At 45.5% G+C, this 19,530-nt stretch overlaps 1 protein-coding gene across 1 annotated transcript in view; it reads left to right on the plus strand.

The window, feature by feature from the left end:
* Nucleotides 1-14,784, plus strand: part of ttpa (tocopherol (alpha) transfer protein) — a 62,934-nt gene extending 48,150 nt beyond the window's left edge. The window contains exons 3-5 of the mRNA XM_078540429.1: nt 2,448-2,641; nt 11,725-11,835; nt 12,252-14,784. Coding sequence (XP_078396555.1) covers nt 2,448-2,641; nt 11,725-11,835; nt 12,252-12,425 — 479 coding nt within the window. The 3' untranslated portion in view covers nt 12,426-14,784. The remainder of the gene's footprint in view (nt 1-2,447; nt 2,642-11,724; nt 11,836-12,251) is intronic.
* The last annotated feature ends 4,746 nt before the right edge of the window (nt 14,785-19,530 follow it).

Below are 19,530 nucleotides of genomic sequence, written 5' to 3' on the forward strand. Positions count from 1 at the left end.
TTTTTAATTTGAGAAAATATCCTTGCCTTCCTCTTGCCCTTTCTCCCCTCCATACCCCTGTCACTGTCTGCAGCCTGCTAAATGTGATCATTTTTCTTGTTTGTTATTCTTCCCTCTTTAACTATTACATGCATGGGCAAGTTTCTTCCACATGGATCAACACATTATACATGACAACTTCCGGAATATCATACATGGTACATAGTTTGTTGCTAATAATCCATATTCCAACTGCTAAATTGTCCTGTTTGAAATAATGGTATTGTCAGTTACAGTATAATACTGCTGGTTACTGCAGCCACTTGCATCATTCACTTAAGATTTCAACACATTGATTAATGTACCAAAGAAATAATATGAGGAAATTATTAAATTAAAATACAGAAGTAAGTTAATTCTCTTTGAAATTCCCTATTATATGGCAGGTGATGGTTTCAAAGAATAATAAATAATAACAAACTCTAGAAATGATAGCTGGGAGAGGCCAAGAGACTTTGAAAAGCGAAAAGTTTTAGGAGATTAGCTTCAAAGAAATTTCAATATCCATTTAGAGTTGGGCAGGATTTTGTTCCCCTATAATTTATGCTTGTGTAAAGAAAGCAGAGTTTGATTCTTATAAGAATTTGGTGCTAGTGGCCAATTTTATGTCTGACGATAAAGGAGTGAACCCACATAATGTACATAGAGTGCAATGCATGGGTCACCATGGACCTTCAATGTAGCAAGAGGCAGCACATTTCCATTTTGTCAGGCAACTGTGTCTCTGGATCAGGGTAGCTGTGTTCAAGCACCAGTTGGCCTGATAACATTAGGCTGCAATCTCTAGTGGCAGACAGTTCAGAAGAGTGGAATAAACTATGTGAGTTGCCATCTGCAGGGGCAGTGGAGAGAGTTAGCAGAACACCAGAGGTAGCACGACCTGGTTTGATTCTTGTGCTATGCACTAAGCAGATCAAGGAGAGGAAGATTAAGGAGGACAATGTGTGACTGCAGGCTTGGTGCTGGATGGAAACGTTCATATTTTTTGGCATTTTGGAACTAAATGTAGAACAGAGGATAGCAATACCAGTACCAGTAAATACCAGTAATACCAATGTCCTTCAGTGAGCGTAAATAGAGCAGTGAGTAGGATTTAAACTAATGCGACAAGGGGTAGAGAGAGCCTATTTTCAGACTAGAGAGACCGTTATTAATTCTTAGTTGAAGTAAATTATAAGATACTATAAGGTGAGAAATGGAAAGAAAAAGCTAGTGAGAAAATACTGTTGTAATAAGGGCAAGGGGTATCAAAAAATTAAATGAAAAAATCACAAAAAGCTACAAGGCCAACTGCTCCTAAAAAATGAAGTCAGGATTTAGGAGCGGGTGAATGCATAAAGCATTCAAAACAAATTTAGAGCATTAAAAGAATGATACAGTCTCTATAACAGATGTGGCTTAGATTTAGACAGGACTAGGAACTGAATATTCTTAAGGGAGGATTTTCCCCTCGTCGGGCGGGCGCAGTGGTGGGCGCAGGAGCGGCCACGAAACAGTCTACACCCACAGTCGGGCCCCGAACATGATTTTATGCTGTCTGGCCAATTAACGGCGTGCTGGGAGCCTGAGCGCTGCCGGAGTGGGGGCGGGAGGAGCGTGATCGCTGAAGTTTGTGCATGCGCGGGGATGCGCTCACTGAAAGCTCCCTGGAGGCACAGAGTTGCCTCAAGGAGCTGAAGGATTTAAAAATGAAATACAAAGATTTGAAAAATAAGGGAAACATGTCCCCACATGTGACTCTGTCACATGACAGGGACATGTTGAAAATGAGTTTAAATTTTTTTTATTGTTTTGTCCACTGTTGGATGAGGTTTTGCAAAAAATGCAAAGGCTGCCTGGCATATTTGCCCGCTCACCAATTGTAAGGTTGGACGGGCAATGAAAAATTCAACATAATTACCATAATTAAGGGCATTAATAGGTCTCTTAATTGTCGGCGGGCATGCCGCTGACTCTCGTAGCGCCCGCCAACCGAAATACCGTAAGCGTCCTGATGTCATCATGCGCTATTTCACGCTAGGCCATGTTGGGCGCGTGCCCGCACGCCAAGCTGAAACTCCTGCCCTTAGTTACTACGTCTTCAGGGAGACAGAGAGGAGAAAGAAAAAGCCAGAGGGAGAAGTGTTTGTGAAAAATTCTAGCTTAGTCTTGGAATGTAAGCATATCCTGGGATCACACCAAAATAGAATGTATAGAATGAAGAAAAGGAAAGAGAAATGTTATAGTTCTTGGTGGACATTCCAGGTCACCAATAATGAAGATAGAAAGGTGGGGAAATCTACAGATAATTCAGAGAGGCATGTAAGAACTTCAGGGCTAATATTGGGTAAATATAACTATCCCAACAGAGGTTGGAATAAGGATAATTGACTGCTATTTTATCACTGATGTGAGTTTCTTTTTTTCAGGGCACTGGGACCCCAAGCATTTTTCAGCCTATGAAGTATTTCGTGTCAGTCTCATTACATCAGAACTAATTGTGAAGGAGGTGAAAACCCAGTTAAATGGTGTGAAGGTTATCTTTGATCTTTGTGGCTGGCGATTTGCTCATGCTTTGAAGATCAGTCCAACAATTGCCAAAAAAATTGCAGCTGTGCTTGTAGTAAGTTTCACATTTCAACTTAAAATTCAAAACCTGTTTTAAAAAACAACAGTCTCAATTTCCACTACTGTTTACCCTGCCACTGCCAACTGGCCAAGTCAACTGCCCTACCTCTGCCATATCCTGCATCCCCTCACAGTATGCCCACATCATGGACCCATTTCTTTCATCCAACCACACCCCACAGCTCTTTCTATTACTGTTATAAAATGATATCCCCATTGCATTTGTTCTCAACACTGCTACCGCATTCCCAGTGCTTTGAAAATCCACAATACTGGTACCTTTCTTCCCATAACCCACCACCTGGTTCTACTGCAAGACCAACTGACCTCCACACCCAGATTCACAATATCCTTTCCTGGTGACAAGGTTTATTTCTGAAGCTTGAACTTACAATGTTTACTCTTTAGAATTTAAACATTATATGTAGAAGATTTTCCATGTATTTGCATTACAGTGAAAAGTCACATTGCTTTTAATGCGACCAAAAGCTGGCTTCAGTTTCATGTTTTCAAACTAGCAACAAATTTAAACTCTGTAATAATGACCAAATGAGCAAAGTTTACTAAAAAATAAACCCAGAAATTGAGGCAACAAAATCACCTCCCAAAACTTGAACATTTTGACTGTTGTTCTGGATAGGGGAGAGAGGCAAGCTGAACTCCTTTATGTTTTGCCATCTGTCTGAAAGGAGAAGTGTTTTAATTTTTGTAATAGGGTGTTATTGTTTCCTCAAACCCTCCTGTTTGTGAAATCAATTTTAAAATGACTCACAGCAAATTCTCTTTAGGGTTAAATCAGAAGTAGTGTTGATTCATACTTTCAAACCCGGGGGATAGTTATCACAATTTACATAAGAACATAAGAAATAGGAACAGGAGTAGACCATTTGTCCCCTCGAGCCTGCTCCGCCATTCAATAAGATCATGGCTGATCTTCCCGTGTTTTGATTTCCATGTTCCCATCTAACCCCAATAACCTTTCATTTCCTTGCCTAACAAGAATCTATCTACCTCTGCCTTAAAAATATTCAATGACCCCACCTCCGCCACCTTCTGAGGCAGAGTTCCAAAGTCGCATAACCCTCTGAGAGAAAAAAATTCTCCTAACCTCTGTCCTAAAAGGGTGACCCCTAATTTTAAAACAGTGCCCCTTAGTTCTGGACTCACCCACAAGAGGAAACATCCTTTTGACATCTACCTTGTCAAGAGTTCAGGATCTTGTATACTTCAATCAAATCACCCCTCTTTCTTCTGAACTCCAGTGGAAACAAGCCCAGTTTGTCCAACCTTTCCTCATAGGATAACCCACTCATTCCAGGTATCAATCTAGTAAACCTCCTTTGAACCACTTCCAATGCATTTACATCCTTCCTTAAATAAGGAGACTAAAACTGCACTCAGTATTCGATGTGCGGTCTCATCAATGCCCTGTATAACTGAAGCATAACATCCTTACTTTTATGTTTAATCTTTCATAATAAAGGATAGCATTCCTTTAGCCTTCTTAACTATTTGCTGTACCTGAATACTAATTTTTTGTGACTGATATATTAGAATACCTAGATCCGTCTGCACCTCAGAAATATGCAGCCATTCTCCACTTAAGTAATACTCTGCATTTTTATTCATCCTGCCAAAGTGAACAGCTTCACATTTTCCCACATTAAACTCCATTTTCCAAACCTTTGCCCACTCACTCAACCTATCTATATCCATCTGCAACCTCCTCATGTCCTTTTCACAACATACTTTCCTACCTATCTTTGTGTCATCTGCAAATTTAGTCACCATGTCTTCACTCCCCTCATCTAAGTCACTGAGTAAATTGTAAAAAGTTGAGGCCCCAGTACAGACCACTGTGAGACTCCACTCGTCACATCCTGCTAATCAGAAAAAGACCCATTTATGCATACTCTCTGCTTTCTGCCAGCCAGCTAATCTTCTATCCATGCTAATATGTTACCCCCTACACCATGCGCTTCTATTTTCCATAATCATCTTTGATGTGGCACCTTATCAAATTTCATTAACACACACAAGCGCACAAAAAGAACATAGGAAAGAAAAGAGTTTTACAACTTTAAAACTAAAGACAAAGATATGGATATTAATTCATGTGAATGTCAGAATCCAGTGAGAGTTCCTTCACGTAGGAGTTAAAGTTCACATGGGTTCAGCTAGCTGAAAGCAGGAGTTGCCAAATTCCTTCAACATTGGTGATGGTGCAGCGAGATGAGGTTGGTATCCAGAGACTTGTTCTGCTCTACAGGCATTGGCAGGAATCTTCCAGAGAACCAGGTTTCAAAGAGGCTGAGACTTGAGACATGCTTTGTTGCCAGCCTGGAGTCCTGCTTTGGTGTTGGCAGGCTGGATGTTAACAGTAGACTGCCCTGGGAGTTCAGGAATCAGAGAATCACAGAATTGAGAATATAATAAATGTATGATAGACGATACAGGATATACTTAAAGAATATGTTCACTCGAATATCCATCATATTTAAAAATGATGGCATGAAATATAAAATAATGTAAAATATATTAAAGGTATTATAATGAATAAATATAAAGAAAGTATAAAAAAACCAAAGCCATCATTAAATGTATAAACTTGAATTAAATAAAAATTGAGATGAGAAGCTTTGATAACTTGTACCGAGGTGGTCCATACTATAAAATTATGGAAGATGTTTTGTTTGAAGTGCATTTTTAAATTGGAAGACCTGAAAAGAGTTGAAATGTAATACAGTAAGTCCCACTTAACGTTGACTCACTCAGTAGTTTCACTTTAACGTTGCTAATAAAGTAGTGACAATACATATGTTTAAAGTTGCTAGAGTTCAGTTGGGATGGAGTGTGCTAGTTTTGATCTGAGCGCTGTAACATTGGGGAGAATTTTCCCCATGTCAAGCGGGCCGAGCGGGCGCGGACCTGATTGCCACCCAGCTCACAATGGCCGGCAGAAGAGGGCTACTGTGCATCACGCAAGTCCGGAGAGTAGGCCATGGGGCAGGCCAGGCCGGAGGGTAGGCCAGTGGGGCAGTGTGCCCCTCGTTTCTCTGATGAGTGCCTAACTGCCCTCCTGGAGGAGGTGGCAGCACAGCGAGAAGTCCTGATTCTGAGGGACGGGAGGTGGAGGCCTGGCCAAATGTGCGTGGGAGGAGGTGGCTGAGAGTGTGAGCTCCCATGATGTGATGTGGCGCACATATATTCAATGACCTCCTGCGCTCAGGAAGGGTGAGTACCATGTTGGCTGAGGTCACTTAATGCAGCGTCACCCTTTCTCCCCAGCGCCATGCACCCCCCCCCCCCCCCCCCACCCCCCCCGCAACTTTGAGCACAGAAACGGCATTAAATCCTTCACGTCATGGATCCCTCGCTGGGTGGGCCAGCAGATATTGCCCATGCCTAGCTCAACCTGAGAGGGTTGAGCTAGGATGGGTTCTGCACCCGCAGCATGTGTGACACTGACACCCAGAGTGTAGAATGGGGGTGAAACTCAAGGATCTGCATCTAGGCAGAATCCTGGAACTGGGAAGCATGTCGAAGTCAAGGTGCTAACATACTGGGAGGCAAGCTTCCAGGTGGTGGGGCACCAATCCATCTGCTGGTGTTTGCGCTCCACGTGCTTGTGCCTCCTTGCTTAGCAAGGTTACACTTTGTGGTGCCACATGTGAAGGAGGCAGCATTTGGGCAATGGCAGGGCTGGGGTCAGCCCTGGCTTGTTTGGGTAAGTGTGCGGCAGCTGCAGGGTGACGAAGAACTGGAGTCCTGCAATGTCCCACTCTGGCTGGGGTGGCAGGGATGCGATGGGAATCCAGGTATGGGGCGGACTAATCAATGCTCCTTTTCAGGAGAAGATTGCATACAATGCGAGTGGATGTGGACAGGCGGAGGCCAGGCCCATATGACGATCCTGACACCTTTTGAGCAGCAGGCCATGGATCTTGAGAGGCGCCATGCCCCCAGGTCCACTGGTGGCGGTGAGGCTGGGGTGCCATGGGGAGGTATGTTTGGCGAGCACTCAAGTCACCTTGTGTGTCACAGAAGCCATGGCACTGCTGAATGCTCAGTGATTGAAGTTAGCAACATGGGTTTACTCTTGATTATGGAAGGATGAGCGCATAATGATCTGGGGAGCAGCATGCAAGTTGACATTGTCTGCACTGTAACTAATCAAATGTCCTTTTTCTTCCTTTCAGCATCACCGGAGCAGGGCCGGGAGGAGGAGGCAGTGGGGCCACCTCTCACCCCTGAGGGCCCAGAGGAAATCCACTCACCAGCATCACACCATCTCTGCCAGGCAGGCACCAGTGCAGATACCAGCACCTCGGTGGGAATTAGATCTTTGGCTAGTGCCCCGGGGCACAGTGGTGAGGGCACTTCACACTCACTTGAGGTGCGGGCAATGACAGAGAATGCCCATGGCGCCGGCAGTCGGAGGACTGCTGGGGACCAGGCAAATGCTCGGTCAGTGGCTGATAATGAGCCTCTGGAGTCGTCCGTGAGGCAGCAAACACTGGAAGTGCAGCAGGGTCTGCGGGAGGATCTGGCGGAGATACATGAGGCTATGCCTGGCATGGTGCCCGTGCTGGAGGAGTCCATGCGAAGCATCACTAATGCATTGAGCCTCATAGCCGAGCGCCATGCTTCCTCCAGGGAGAGAGTGGCAACTCTCATGGAGAGGCTCCTCCAAGATAACAATCAGGGCTTCCTGGGGTTGCGCTCGGACCTGCAAGCCCTCACAGTGGCATTGAACTCAGCTGGTCATTGCCTGTGTGAGAGATGGTTTGGCCAACAAGTATCCCAGCTTGGTGCCCATCCATCTACGGTGAGCAGGGGGTTCCCAAGCGACCTCACGTCGGCGCAGCAGCTGCCTGTCGTCTCTGCGGGCTCCTCTCAGGGCACTCCAGATGAGGGCAGCAGCTCCTCCGCCCCTCTGCCAGTAACCGTGGTATCCGATGAGGCTGCAGCAATTGGGGAGGTGCCAGCTGTGGAACTGGCCACTCCCTCCCAGGCTGGGCCATCAAAGACTCCAGGGGCCAGAGGACACCCGCCATGGTCATCGAGGCCAACAGGACACACAGTGAACAGCTGTCTCAGATGCCAGTGCCAGCGATGGGGGGGCACCTAGATGTAGCACCTGTAAGCATAAATTTAAGGCACCTTAGGCACACCACGAGTTTCTCGCTGGTGCTTTTATGTTGGCCCATAGTAGTGAATTTTTGGTGTGATGTGCAACACCTTTTTTTTGGTTTATGAAGTTACATGTGTTCTCAATAAATTTTGATATGTTGCCATGCCTCAGGGTAATTCCTTACTTCTGCAAGTGGACGGGAACCCATGATGTTATGAGTGAGTTGTTTGACATTGAGCTTTATTGACAAGGGCCTTAGTTAATGTTACTATCCAGGCTGATTTAACACTCAGGTATCGAGTGTGGAGCCTGCAGCCCTGTTGTGTGGTGAAGGCCCATCTGTGGTGGACTAGCTGAAGGTTCTTTGGATTAAAGTCTCCTGAGCGTCCCTGCCTCCCTGGAGTATGGCCGGGTCAGCGTCTACTCCCTCAGCATTTCCCTGCGTGTGCTCATCCTCAGAATCACTGCTAGGATCATCGTCTGCATCTGGAGCATACGCGACTATGTCTTTCTCATCCACTGTGTCACTCCTTTCCAGCGCTAGATTGTGGAGAGTGCAGCATGCAACCACTATCAGCAACACATGATCTGGGGGGTATTGGAGTGCACCCTCTGAGTGGTCCAGGCATCGGAAGCGCATCTTGAGAAGACCAATGGCTCTCTCTACCAAGCCCTTGTGGAGGCGCGGCTCCTATTGTACCACTGCTCAGCTTCTGTTCTTGGATAGCAGAGAGGCATCATGAGCCACCTTCTGAGGGGATAGCCCTTTCACCCTGCAGCCATCCATCAAGCCGGGCCGGAGCACTGAAAAGCCCCGGCACCTGGGAGTGTCTGAGGATGTAGGCATCGTGGGAGCTGCCTGGGTACCTTGTACAGACTTGTAGAATCAGCATCCTGTGATCACACACTATCTGCACGTTCATGGAGTGGAAGCCCTTCCTGTTGATGAAGGCACCGAGCTCACCCGCTGGTGCCTTGATGGCCACATGTGTACAGTCTATTGCACCCTGGAAGCGGGGGAAGCCAGCAATGGCCGCAAAGCCTCTGGCTCGCTGTGTCTGGCTTGCCTGGTCCCAACGGTAGTGGATGAAAGTCAATGCACGCCTGAACAGAATGTCTGTAACCTGCTTGACACGAGTGTGGACAGCTGACTGGGAGACTTTGCAAAGATCACCCACCGACCCCTGGAAAGAGCTGGAGGCATAGAAGTTGAGGGCAGCTGTAACCTTTAGCGCCACTGGCATGGGGTGTCCACCCACATAGTTAGTGGAGATCTCAGGGCCTATCACCTGACAAATGGAGGTCACTGTCTCCCTTGAGAGACGGAGCCTCCTTCGGCACTGCACCTCAGACATATTGAGGTAGCTGCATCGCCGCCTGTACACCCTGGCAGCAGGATAGTAGCATCTTCTGCGGTCCCTTCCGCCTTGGACTTCCTGTTGGCCCTGCACCCCTTGTGCTCCTCTCCTCCCAAAGGTGGCTCCCCTGGAGGCTGAATGTGGACTCCTGGCCTCCTCCCCATTCTGGCCCTTCCTCCTTAGAGGAGCTGCCTCCAGTGGAGAGCACAGCTCCCATTCCCAGGCTAAGGGAAAGCTTTCTGAAAGCTGCAGGCCCAAAAAATGATCTTTACTATAGAGTCCCGACCAAGGCTTTTACGCCTGTGCAAGCAGCTGTAAGAGTTTTGAAGTAAGTATTCCTGCTCACACAGGCAAGTATCAGTAACTTTCACACTTAAATATCTGACAGATAACATTCGCGACCCCACTCACCCCTCTTATCCCGCCCATGGATGAGGTTTATACAAATGTCTCCTACCCACCTGTCCGTTGCACCAGTGCACCGAACAGAAGATCGCACGGGCCTCGAAAAATTGCAGCCAATTGCTGCCTCAAGGGCCTTAAGTACATGATTAATTAATGGTGGGCGCACATCTGAGAATATTGCGCACCCACCCACCTAAATATCGTGATGGTGCGTGGTGATGTTGGGACGCTCGCCCTATATCACCATGCGTTATTTTACGCGTCGGTGTGTGGAGCCCGCCCCCGCACACCAACGAGAAAATTCTGGCCATTGTGAGTCTTCTTTTCAAAGCCATTTCCCTAAACCAAGGGTCCTTAGACAGCACCTTCCAAACCCACGACCTCTACCATCTATAAGGACAAGGGCAGCAGATAGATGGAACACCACCACCTGGAAGTTCCCCTCCAAGTTACACACCATCCTGACTTGGAAATATATCGTCGTTCTTTCACTGTTGCTGGGCCAAAATCTTGGAAGCACTGTGGGTGTACCTACACCAATGGACTGCAGCGGCTCAAGAAGGCAGCTCACCACCACCTTCTCAAGAGCAATTAGGGATGGGCAATAAATGCTGGCCCAGCCAGTGAAGCCCACATCCCGTGAATGAATAAATAAATATTTTTTAAAAATGCAACTAGAAAAGAAATTATACTGGGGTTCTTAGTGGGGACCAGCAAATTTGTTGGAGGGCTGACCTTAGAAGTTGCTTGTAGGAATCCTTAGAACAGAGAAGATTAAGGAGGGATTTGATAAAGGTGTTGAAAATCTTGAATGGTGTTGCTGGAGTAAATAAAGAGAAACTTTTTTTTTCCAGTGGCAATAGGAACATAGGAAATAGGAACAGGAGTAGGCCATTTGGCCCCTCAAGCCTGCTACACCATTCAACTATATCAAGGCTGATCTTCTACCTCAGCACCATTTTCCTGCACTATCCCCTTGATTTCTGAATACCTAGAAATCTATCAATCTCTGTTTTGAACATACTCAATAACTGAGCCTCCACGACCCTCTGGGGCAGAATATTCCAAAGATGTACCATCAGCCCAAATTAATTTTGTATCATGAGACAAAGTTTCCACTTTGGATACAATTGCCAAATTGGATGCAAATTGTGCATAGAATTTTGCTGGTTAGGTTAGATTTCAAATTTCCACTAAAATTCCATTATTAACCACAACCATAAAATCGTCCACCAATCAGCACATACTTGTTTTTTTCCTTTGCATTGAGAAATATCGATTGGTGTATTTAAAAGTGTGACCTGGTGCAGTTTTATTAATGCAGCTGAAAATGGGGTTAGCACAAAGCATAAGCATTTTTAATGCGACTTAGTCCTCCACCTGTGATTGTAAATCGCTGAAAATGACTTTAAAAATACTGAATAATTTGCTAGTTTAATCGATGTACACTAATAAGTTTCTTAGTAAATTGATATTTTTTTAACATGTATAAGTTTTTAAAACATGCTGCTAGTGCCTTTGCACCTGAGAAATTTAGCAGCGTTTGAAGAGCTTTCCAGAACCAGTGGAATCAGTGGAATTTCACCACCCTCGTTATTTCAATATGATGGTTTGCCCAGTTTTATGAATAGGGTTGGCTTTGGACAAAATGATCTTTAATCAGCACTAAATATTGCGGAAACTCGATTTACGCTTGACACAACTTACGCTTGAGTTTCCACGATCTTTTGCACTGGTTCTGCCAATTTCATTCAAACAACACTGATAAAGCTAGTGTACGCTAACAGGAATTCTATCCCAGCATACTTACAGGCAATAGAGGAGACTAATCTTAATTGGCAAATTACATTGAAATCAGACCCAGGTCCTAGAAATAAACAGCTGGTTTGTTAATAGGCTGCCTAGAAATTGCTTTGTGCCCACCTGGAGTTGGGTCTCATGGACAAGATGAGCTTGGAAACTGCATGAAGTGACATAGGAGAGAAATTAGAGAAAGGTACAATTTCAGAACTAGAAGCTAGAAAACATGATACAAGATCCTGTTAGCTTTAACATGGTCATTCATTTCTAAACCAAGGTTAATCTGTTGAAAAACCACTGTGTTATGGTTGTGTAAAATTATACTTTCAGAATGTGGCACCAATATGAAATATAATGAGTATCATTTCCTGCCATTCTTAGGACTCCTTTCCACTGAAGGTCCGAGGTATCCACATGATCAATGAGCCCGTACTGTTTGATTCCGTCTTTGCCATAATTAGACCATTCCTGTCTGAAAAAATCAAAGAGCGTGTGAGTAACCCTTCGCATTTCATTTTTATTACAATTGGAGTGAAAATACTGCTTGTACATCAGTTGAAACAGAAACACATCAACCAGACTTGTTGGAAATACATTTAAGCTAAGCTATAGCTGACTTGGGAAAGTTGTTGCTGGCAATGAGCGCTAAGTGATTATTTCACTTCTCAGCGTGAATGCAAAGAAGATTACTGTTTCATTCTCCACCACTATCATCTAGATGAACAAAAGGTAACAGAAGTACACCATAATGGTGAGAACCAGTAAAGGGCACCATATTGTCTTTATTAGGTGGTTAGATTTCAAGCACAAAATTGTTGGCTATATACAAAAAAATGATACTTTTTGAAAACCGGCGAGAGAAATTGAAGAGCATATAACTTAAATTGAATGTGTTTTGCCCACTTCAGATTCACATGCATGGAAACAGTTACCAGCACAGCCTTTCCAAACACTTCCCAGTTCAGATTCTTCCTCCTGAATATGGTGGCGAAGGGCCTGCTTATGAGGAACTCTGTGAGGAATGGACCAAATTTGTGCAGCAGTCTGAGAAAGATCTTCTTGAACTTTCACTTGTTACTTGATACTTTGTAGCACAGTCTCTGGGGTCTGAAGAACACTACATTGATTGTGTCACATCAATGTAACATAACTGCTAAAAACAAGCAGGTGTCGAGTTATGCACTATGATGCAGTGTAAGTAGAAATTCCTTTGGAACAAAATGTAGGTTTTGTTTGATATTGCAGATTACTGTAGATTAAGAGTACTTTACTATGTATTTTGGTTTCTAACTGAATTGTCTTAAATTTTAATAGTTAAAACTTTAAGAACTGAGGCCTTCTGTATTCTAACTAATTTGTTTGCTCAATTTTAATGGTTTATAACTGTTGGAACGGAAACATATAACCATGTGTAGAAAACATATTGAAAGCCTGTTGTAATATGCAGATCTCCTCTGTAATTTTAATTGCCATACACAATGTTTGAGGTAGTCATATACAACAGTTTTTAGTTAAGAAAATTGCAAAATTATATGCAACAAAAAACAGTAAATTCTACAAGGCTTTGCTGTTACCAAGAAGGCATGTTCATTGAGATCTCAGATCAAATCTGAAGGTGAAAGTGCTTGATTTTTTTGAAGTACGAGGTGCTAAACTGGGAGCACCACATATTGGCTATGTGGACCAATTCTCAGGTCGGTGCTGTGTTGGGCAGGATTCCATGCTGGCTGCCTTACCTTGAAAAATATACCCCATGATGTCTGACAAATAAAGCAATGTGCCTAAGGAGGGGGAAAAAAAAGAACATCTAGGCCCAATTTTTAGTAGGTGAGCAGCTGTGTGTTAGAAACTCACCTGCTGCTCCAGAAGTGTTGCTTGAGGCATTTTAATTCCTGGGCCTCATTTAGTAATCTAGGAGCAGGAGTAGACCACTCAGCCCTTCGAGCCTGTTCTAGCATTTAGTCAGACCATGATTGATCTGTTACCGTAATTCCATTTTTCTGCCTTTGACCTGTGGCTCTTTACCTAACAAAAATCTATCATCTCAGTCTTTAAATTTTCAATTGACCCAGCGTCTGTGTTGGAAGAGAGATTTAAATCACCCTGGCTGACTACCAGAACGTTCTAAGTGGCAACTGTTGGAAATTTTTATGACCCAGAGGTGTAGGAAATTTTTATGACCCAGAGGCCAGCTGCCAACAGCATGTGAGTGGTGCAATCACTTGCCAGGCTGTTCTGAAATTGGTGGGTGGTGGGAGGGAGTGAAATCACAGCAGGGGAGGTTTAAGTTTTCTTTGTAGTGTGTGTGGGTGGTATTGGGAGGGTGGGGTGGGGCTGGTGGTGAGTACGCTCACCCCTTCTTCTTGTGGCCCCAAAAGCAATTTTGAAAGAAAACTAAAAGCTTACCTTTTTGGGCCTCTCCTGCCCCTGATCCATTTCCATGCTGGTTTGGTTTGACAAAAAGCACTGCCATTTCCTTCACAGGCCACCTAGTAGAGATGGGGCAGAATTTTTCATTTGGCGGGTGGGCTCGGTGGGAACGGGCAGGGGTGGGCACGGAGTCAATCACCACCTGCAATCGATCAGCTCCGTGCCGCCATTTTACACGGGCGGGCCAATTAAGGCCCACCCAGTGTAAGATGCGACTGGTAGCGCTCAGCGCTACCTGCGCAGGTGGGGGAAGGATGGAGAGTTGGAGCCAGCGCTCTTTTGCGCACCTGCACTGAGCTGCCTCAGGGAGATTGAATCGATGTTTAAAAAAGTAAATCAAAGGTTTAAAAATTAATTTAAACATGTCCCCTGTGTCACATGAGATGGAACATGTTTTTATATTGATGAAAATTTTTTAAATTAATATAAGCTTCAGAAAACCTCATCCCGCTTGTGGGTGTGGTTTCCTAAAAAATGCAAAGGCCGCTTGGGCTTTTCGCCTGTCCGCCAACCTTAAGGTTGGATGGGCAGTGTTAACAATCACAATAATTACTTTATTAATGGCCTTAATAAGCCGTTTACATTTTGGCGCGTGCGATGCCTACTCTAGCACACGTCATTTCGTGATGGCACGCGGTGATGTCGGGACGCACGTCATTTTACACATCGGCGTGTCGGGCCCGCCCCCACATGCCAACTGAAACATTCTGCCCATAGCACTGAGATCTCCATGCCAACATCAGATTGTGATGTACGTACTTTAAAAAAGGACTCCTCTAGTTTTGGAAGAATGTTGTTGTGGCCTGTTAGCTGGAAAATTAGCTTCTGATGGCCCTAGGAGGATAGGTGGCCCTGATCATTTTAAATGCTCACTCACCTATTTCCACCAAGCACCGCAGGTTTAAATTTGTTGCACAGTTTTTATATTAAGCCAGAAATAGTCTAACTTCATAGAAGGGAAATAAATGCAAAATGGAAAAAAAGTTTAATAAAAATGCTAATTCTTACAAATTGCAATTGTTGAATTTTCAATACTTCTCGTAATGCCAGCAAAGTGGTAGCATAGAAAGCTTAACCTTGTTTTTACCAACAATGTTCTGTCTGATGCTCTGTTCTATCTCAACCAAAAGCTGCAAACAATGACACAGTAACTAAAATGCCACTAGAGGGCAATGCAGTGCAACAATTTACCTTTTGGCAGGATGATTTTGAAATGGGCGAGAACTCAGCAAAGAACTGCGCTCATCAAGAGTTTGAGCTTCAAGGTTACACTGTTGTAACCATATCACCTGCAAGTCTGTCTCCATGCTAGGAGCACAGGATTCATGAATTTACTCTTGCTTACTCCTAGACCTTGAAACTCATATCTTTAACTGCATCCACAGTTTTTTGCTTTTATCTTAGTGTTTAATTGACTGCCACTTCTCTTCAAGGAATGCCTACCTTGAAGAAGTTTTGCTCTTCTCTCCGACAGGATTTCCGTCTCTCTCTTTTGCCTTGTTCGCCTTCATTGCTTTCCATTTCTCTCCTGGTGTTTGACAAGGTGTTTACTAAAACTCGCTTTCACAGCCATATTTCCTTCCTCAGTGACTGTCTCCGTCTCCGAATTACCCCACGTGGATTTCAACTGAAGTTCGATCCCTCATGTTTCAAACCCACCCAGGATTACAGATATCTCCGGCACAACGCTCCTCGGACTGCTGTTCTCATCGCATTCTGAGATCCACACCCAGTGCCATGTGCCGCCATATGAACACACTCGACCTCTCCCTCCGGCAGCACCACTGCACCTTATCTCTAAGCTGCCCATGCCCCCAGTTTCATTTTATTCTTCGTCTCATCCGACGCCTCAACAAGAAACTTTGTCTCTTTCTTTCAGGTGCAAAGGAACGCAAGCTCCAACAACTCATCGACACCAACACCCATCCAGGACCCTCTACCCCTGCCTGTCCCTCTGTCCCCATCCCGTCTTCCAATCCCAGCCCCGGCCGTGTATTCACCATACCCCCTGACCTTCCCCTCCCCGATGCTGAATGTTCAGTGCTCAGCAAAGGACTGAGTTTCATACCCTTGCACCCTCATCTCAATGAATTTTGGGCTTGGCGCAATGCTGAACTCTTCTTCCGCTGCCTTCGTCTCCGTGCTCACTTCTTTGGGCAGGAGTCTTCTCCCCATTCAATGGACCCTTTTACCCGCCTCCAATATTCTCCCTCCACCTGGACTCCACCCTCTGGATTCTTACCTTCTCTTGATCTTTTCAATGAGAGCTGTCGGCGTGACATCAATCGTCTCAATTTCTCTGCTCCTCTCACCCAATCTAACCTGTCTCTCTCTGAACTTGCTGCACATCGTTCTCTCAGGTCCAACCCTGACATTGTCATCAAATCTGCTGACAAGGGTGGTGACCTCTACCTCGCCCAGGCTGAGCGTCAACTCGCAGACACTTCCTCCTACCTCCCCCTGGACCATGACCCCACCACTGAACATCAAGCCATTGTTTCCAGGACTGGTACTGACCTCATCTCCTCTGGAGATCTTCCATCCACAGCTTCCAACCTCATAGTCTCCCAACCTCGGACGGCCCGCTTCTACCTCCTACCCAAAATCCACAAACAGGACTGTCCCGGGAGACCGATCGTGTCAGCCTGTTGCTGCCCCACCGAACTCATTTCTTGCTATCTTGACTCCATTCTCTCTCCCCTTGTCCAGTCCCTTCCCACCTACATCCGTGATTCCTCTGACACCCTACATCATATCAACAATTTCCAGTTCCCAAGCCGCAACCACCTCCTCTTCACCATGGACGTCCAATCCCTCTACACCTCCATCCCCCACCGGGATGGTCTGATGGCTCTCCGCTTCTTCCTTGAACAGAGGCCCGAACAATCCCCATCCACCACTACTCCCCTCCGTCTGGCTGAACTTGTTCTCACACTGAACAATTTCTCCTTAAGCTTCTCTCACTTCCTCCAAATAAAAGGTGTGGCTATGGGTACCCACATGGGCCCCAGCTATGCCTGTCTCTTTATGGGGTATGTGGAACATTCCTTGTTCCAGTCTTACTCCGGCCCCCTCCCACAACTCTTTCTCCAGTACATCGATGATTGCTTCGGTGCAGCTTCATGCTCTCGTCTGGACCTGGAAAAATGTATTAATTTTGCTTACAATTTCCACCCCTCCATCATTTTCACATGGTCCATCTCTGACGCTTCCCTTCCCTTCCTTGACCTCTCTGTCTCAATTTCTGGTGATAGAATGTCCACCAATATTCATTACAAGCCTACCGACTCCCACAGCTACCTCGACTACAGCTCCTCACACCCCGCTTCCTGTAAGGACTCCACCCCATTCCCTCAGTTTCTTCGCCTCCATCGCATCTGTTCTGATGATGCCACTTTCAAAAATAGTTCCTATGACATGTCTTCCTTCTTCCTTGAATGAGGTTTTCCACCCACGGTGGTTGACAGGGCCCTCAGCCGTGTTCGGTCCATCTCCCGCGCATCCGCCCTCACACCTTCCTCTCCCTCCCAGAACCATGATAGGGTCCCCCTTGTCCTCACTTATCACCCCACCAGCCTCCGCATTCAAAGGATCATCCTCTGCCATTTCCGCCAACTCCAGCATGATGCCACCACTATACACATCTTCCCTTCACACCCCCGGCGGCATTCTGCAGGGATCGTTCCCCCCGGGACATCCTGGTCCACTCCTCCATCACCCCTACACCTCAACCCCCTCCCACGGCACCTTCCCATGCAACCGTAGAAGGTGCAACAGCTGCCCCTTTACTTCCCCTCTCCTCACCGTCCAGGTGCCCAAACACTCCTTTCAAGTGAAGCAGCATTTCACTTGCACTTCCCTTAATTTAGTCTACTGCATTCGCTGCTCCCAATGCAGTTTCCTCTACATTGGAGAGACCAAACGCAGACTGGGTGACCGCTTTGCGGAACACCTTCGGTCTGTCTGCAAACGTGACCCAGACATCCCTGTCGCTTGCCATTTCAACACTCCACCCTGCTCTCATGCCTACATGTCTGTCCTTGGCTTGCTGCATTGTTCCAGTGAAGCTCAACGCAAACTGGAAGAACAGCTCCTCATCTTCCGACTAGGCACTTTACAGCCTTCCGGACTGAATATTGAGTTCAACAATTTTAGATCATGAACTCTCTCCTTTATTGCGATCCCCCTTTTTTCCAAATATTTATATAGATTTTTCTTTTCCCACCTATTTCCATTATTTTTTAATGTATTTCCAGCCATTGTTTTATCTCTACCTTTTAGCCTATTTTGATCCCTTCCCCCCACCTCACCCCCACTAGGGCTATCTGTACCTTTATTATCACATTCCTTAGATAATATCACCAGCTTCAACACCTCTTTGTCCTTTTGTCTATGACATCTTTTGGTTATCTCCACCTATCACTGACCCTCTCTCCAGCTCTACCTGCCCCATCCACCCCCCCCTTAAACCAGCTTATATTTCACCTCTTTTCTATTTTTCCTTAGTTCTGTTGAAGAGTCATACGGACTCGAAACATTAACTGTGTTCCTCTCCGCAGATGCTGTCAGACCTGCTGAGTTTCTCCAGGTATTTTTGTTTTTGTTTTCTTTAACATCTTGTTGTTCACACTACAAGTACTGTTGTGCTTCCAAAATGAAATTTCTGCCTGCACATTTTTGGTGTGAGGCACGCTGAGCTCCTTATTGGTGAACACGCACTAGAAATGTGCAGAGTAGGCAGATCATAACGTTACGCTGATTTGACACCGATGCTTCCAATTTGGAGCACAATGCTTGAGCTAATGCTGCCCCTTAAACTTGCACAGCTGAACACGCATACAGCAGCAGGAAGGATTCTCCACCAGAACTATGTAATGGGAAATCAAGTACTTTCAGGTTAGTTACTAATTGATTTCTACTGGCCGTTGCTGTGAATGCACTGGTGGTTTCTTGAGATGTGTAAAGTTGCTAAAGTCTACAGGGAGTGGTGTGGCACATGCTGAAGGACCTTGGCCTGACTTCTAAGATTCTGCACAAAGCTACTTGCTCCCAGACGTGCCCTCATTCTGCATCAGTCCATTTGAGCCATCACAACAAGCCGGAGGGTGGTTAGTGTGTTACAAGAGCTGTCTTTTGATGATGGGGCTCACGATTCTGGTGCATAACCTTTGCACATGTGGGCAGTGTGCAAACAACAGAAATCAAGCTACCACACAAAATGCGATAGCGGAAACAATGCTTCTGCTGCCTGGACCACTCTGGAGAAGGTTTTCAGTTCTTAGCAGAGCACGTGTTAAGATTTGTTGAGTTCAGCTGCATGCTATAGCATGTCATCATGATAAGGGAACATTCTTTGGTACCAGTTATACGGAACCAGCTGAGGTGCAGATGGAGAAGGGGGAAGAGAAAGGTAGGAGGTAACCAACACAGACCCTTTTTGCTGGGCTGTGCTTGATCGACTCATCCAATTGTAATATGAGTAAATACAACCCCAATACCAATTCCTCAAGAGTCCCACCTCACCTTCTGACAATGCCATAGTACTGAAATGGCTCTTATCAAAGTCACAAATGACAGCCCGTGTGACTGTGAAAAGGATAAATTATCCCTCTCGTCCTTCTTGACTTTACTATCACTGATCACACCATCCTCCTTCAATGCCTCTCCACTGGCATCCAGCTGGATGGAATTGCTCGCCTGGCTGCATTGTTATGTATCCAGTTGTAGCCAGAGAATCACCTGCAATTGTTTCTCTTC

The sequence above is a fragment of the Cetorhinus maximus genome, chromosome 4, assembly GCF_964194155.1.
Source record: "Cetorhinus maximus chromosome 4, sCetMax3.hap1.1, whole genome shotgun sequence".
In the NCBI taxonomy this organism is placed as follows: domain Eukaryota; kingdom Metazoa; phylum Chordata; class Chondrichthyes; order Lamniformes; family Cetorhinidae; genus Cetorhinus; species Cetorhinus maximus.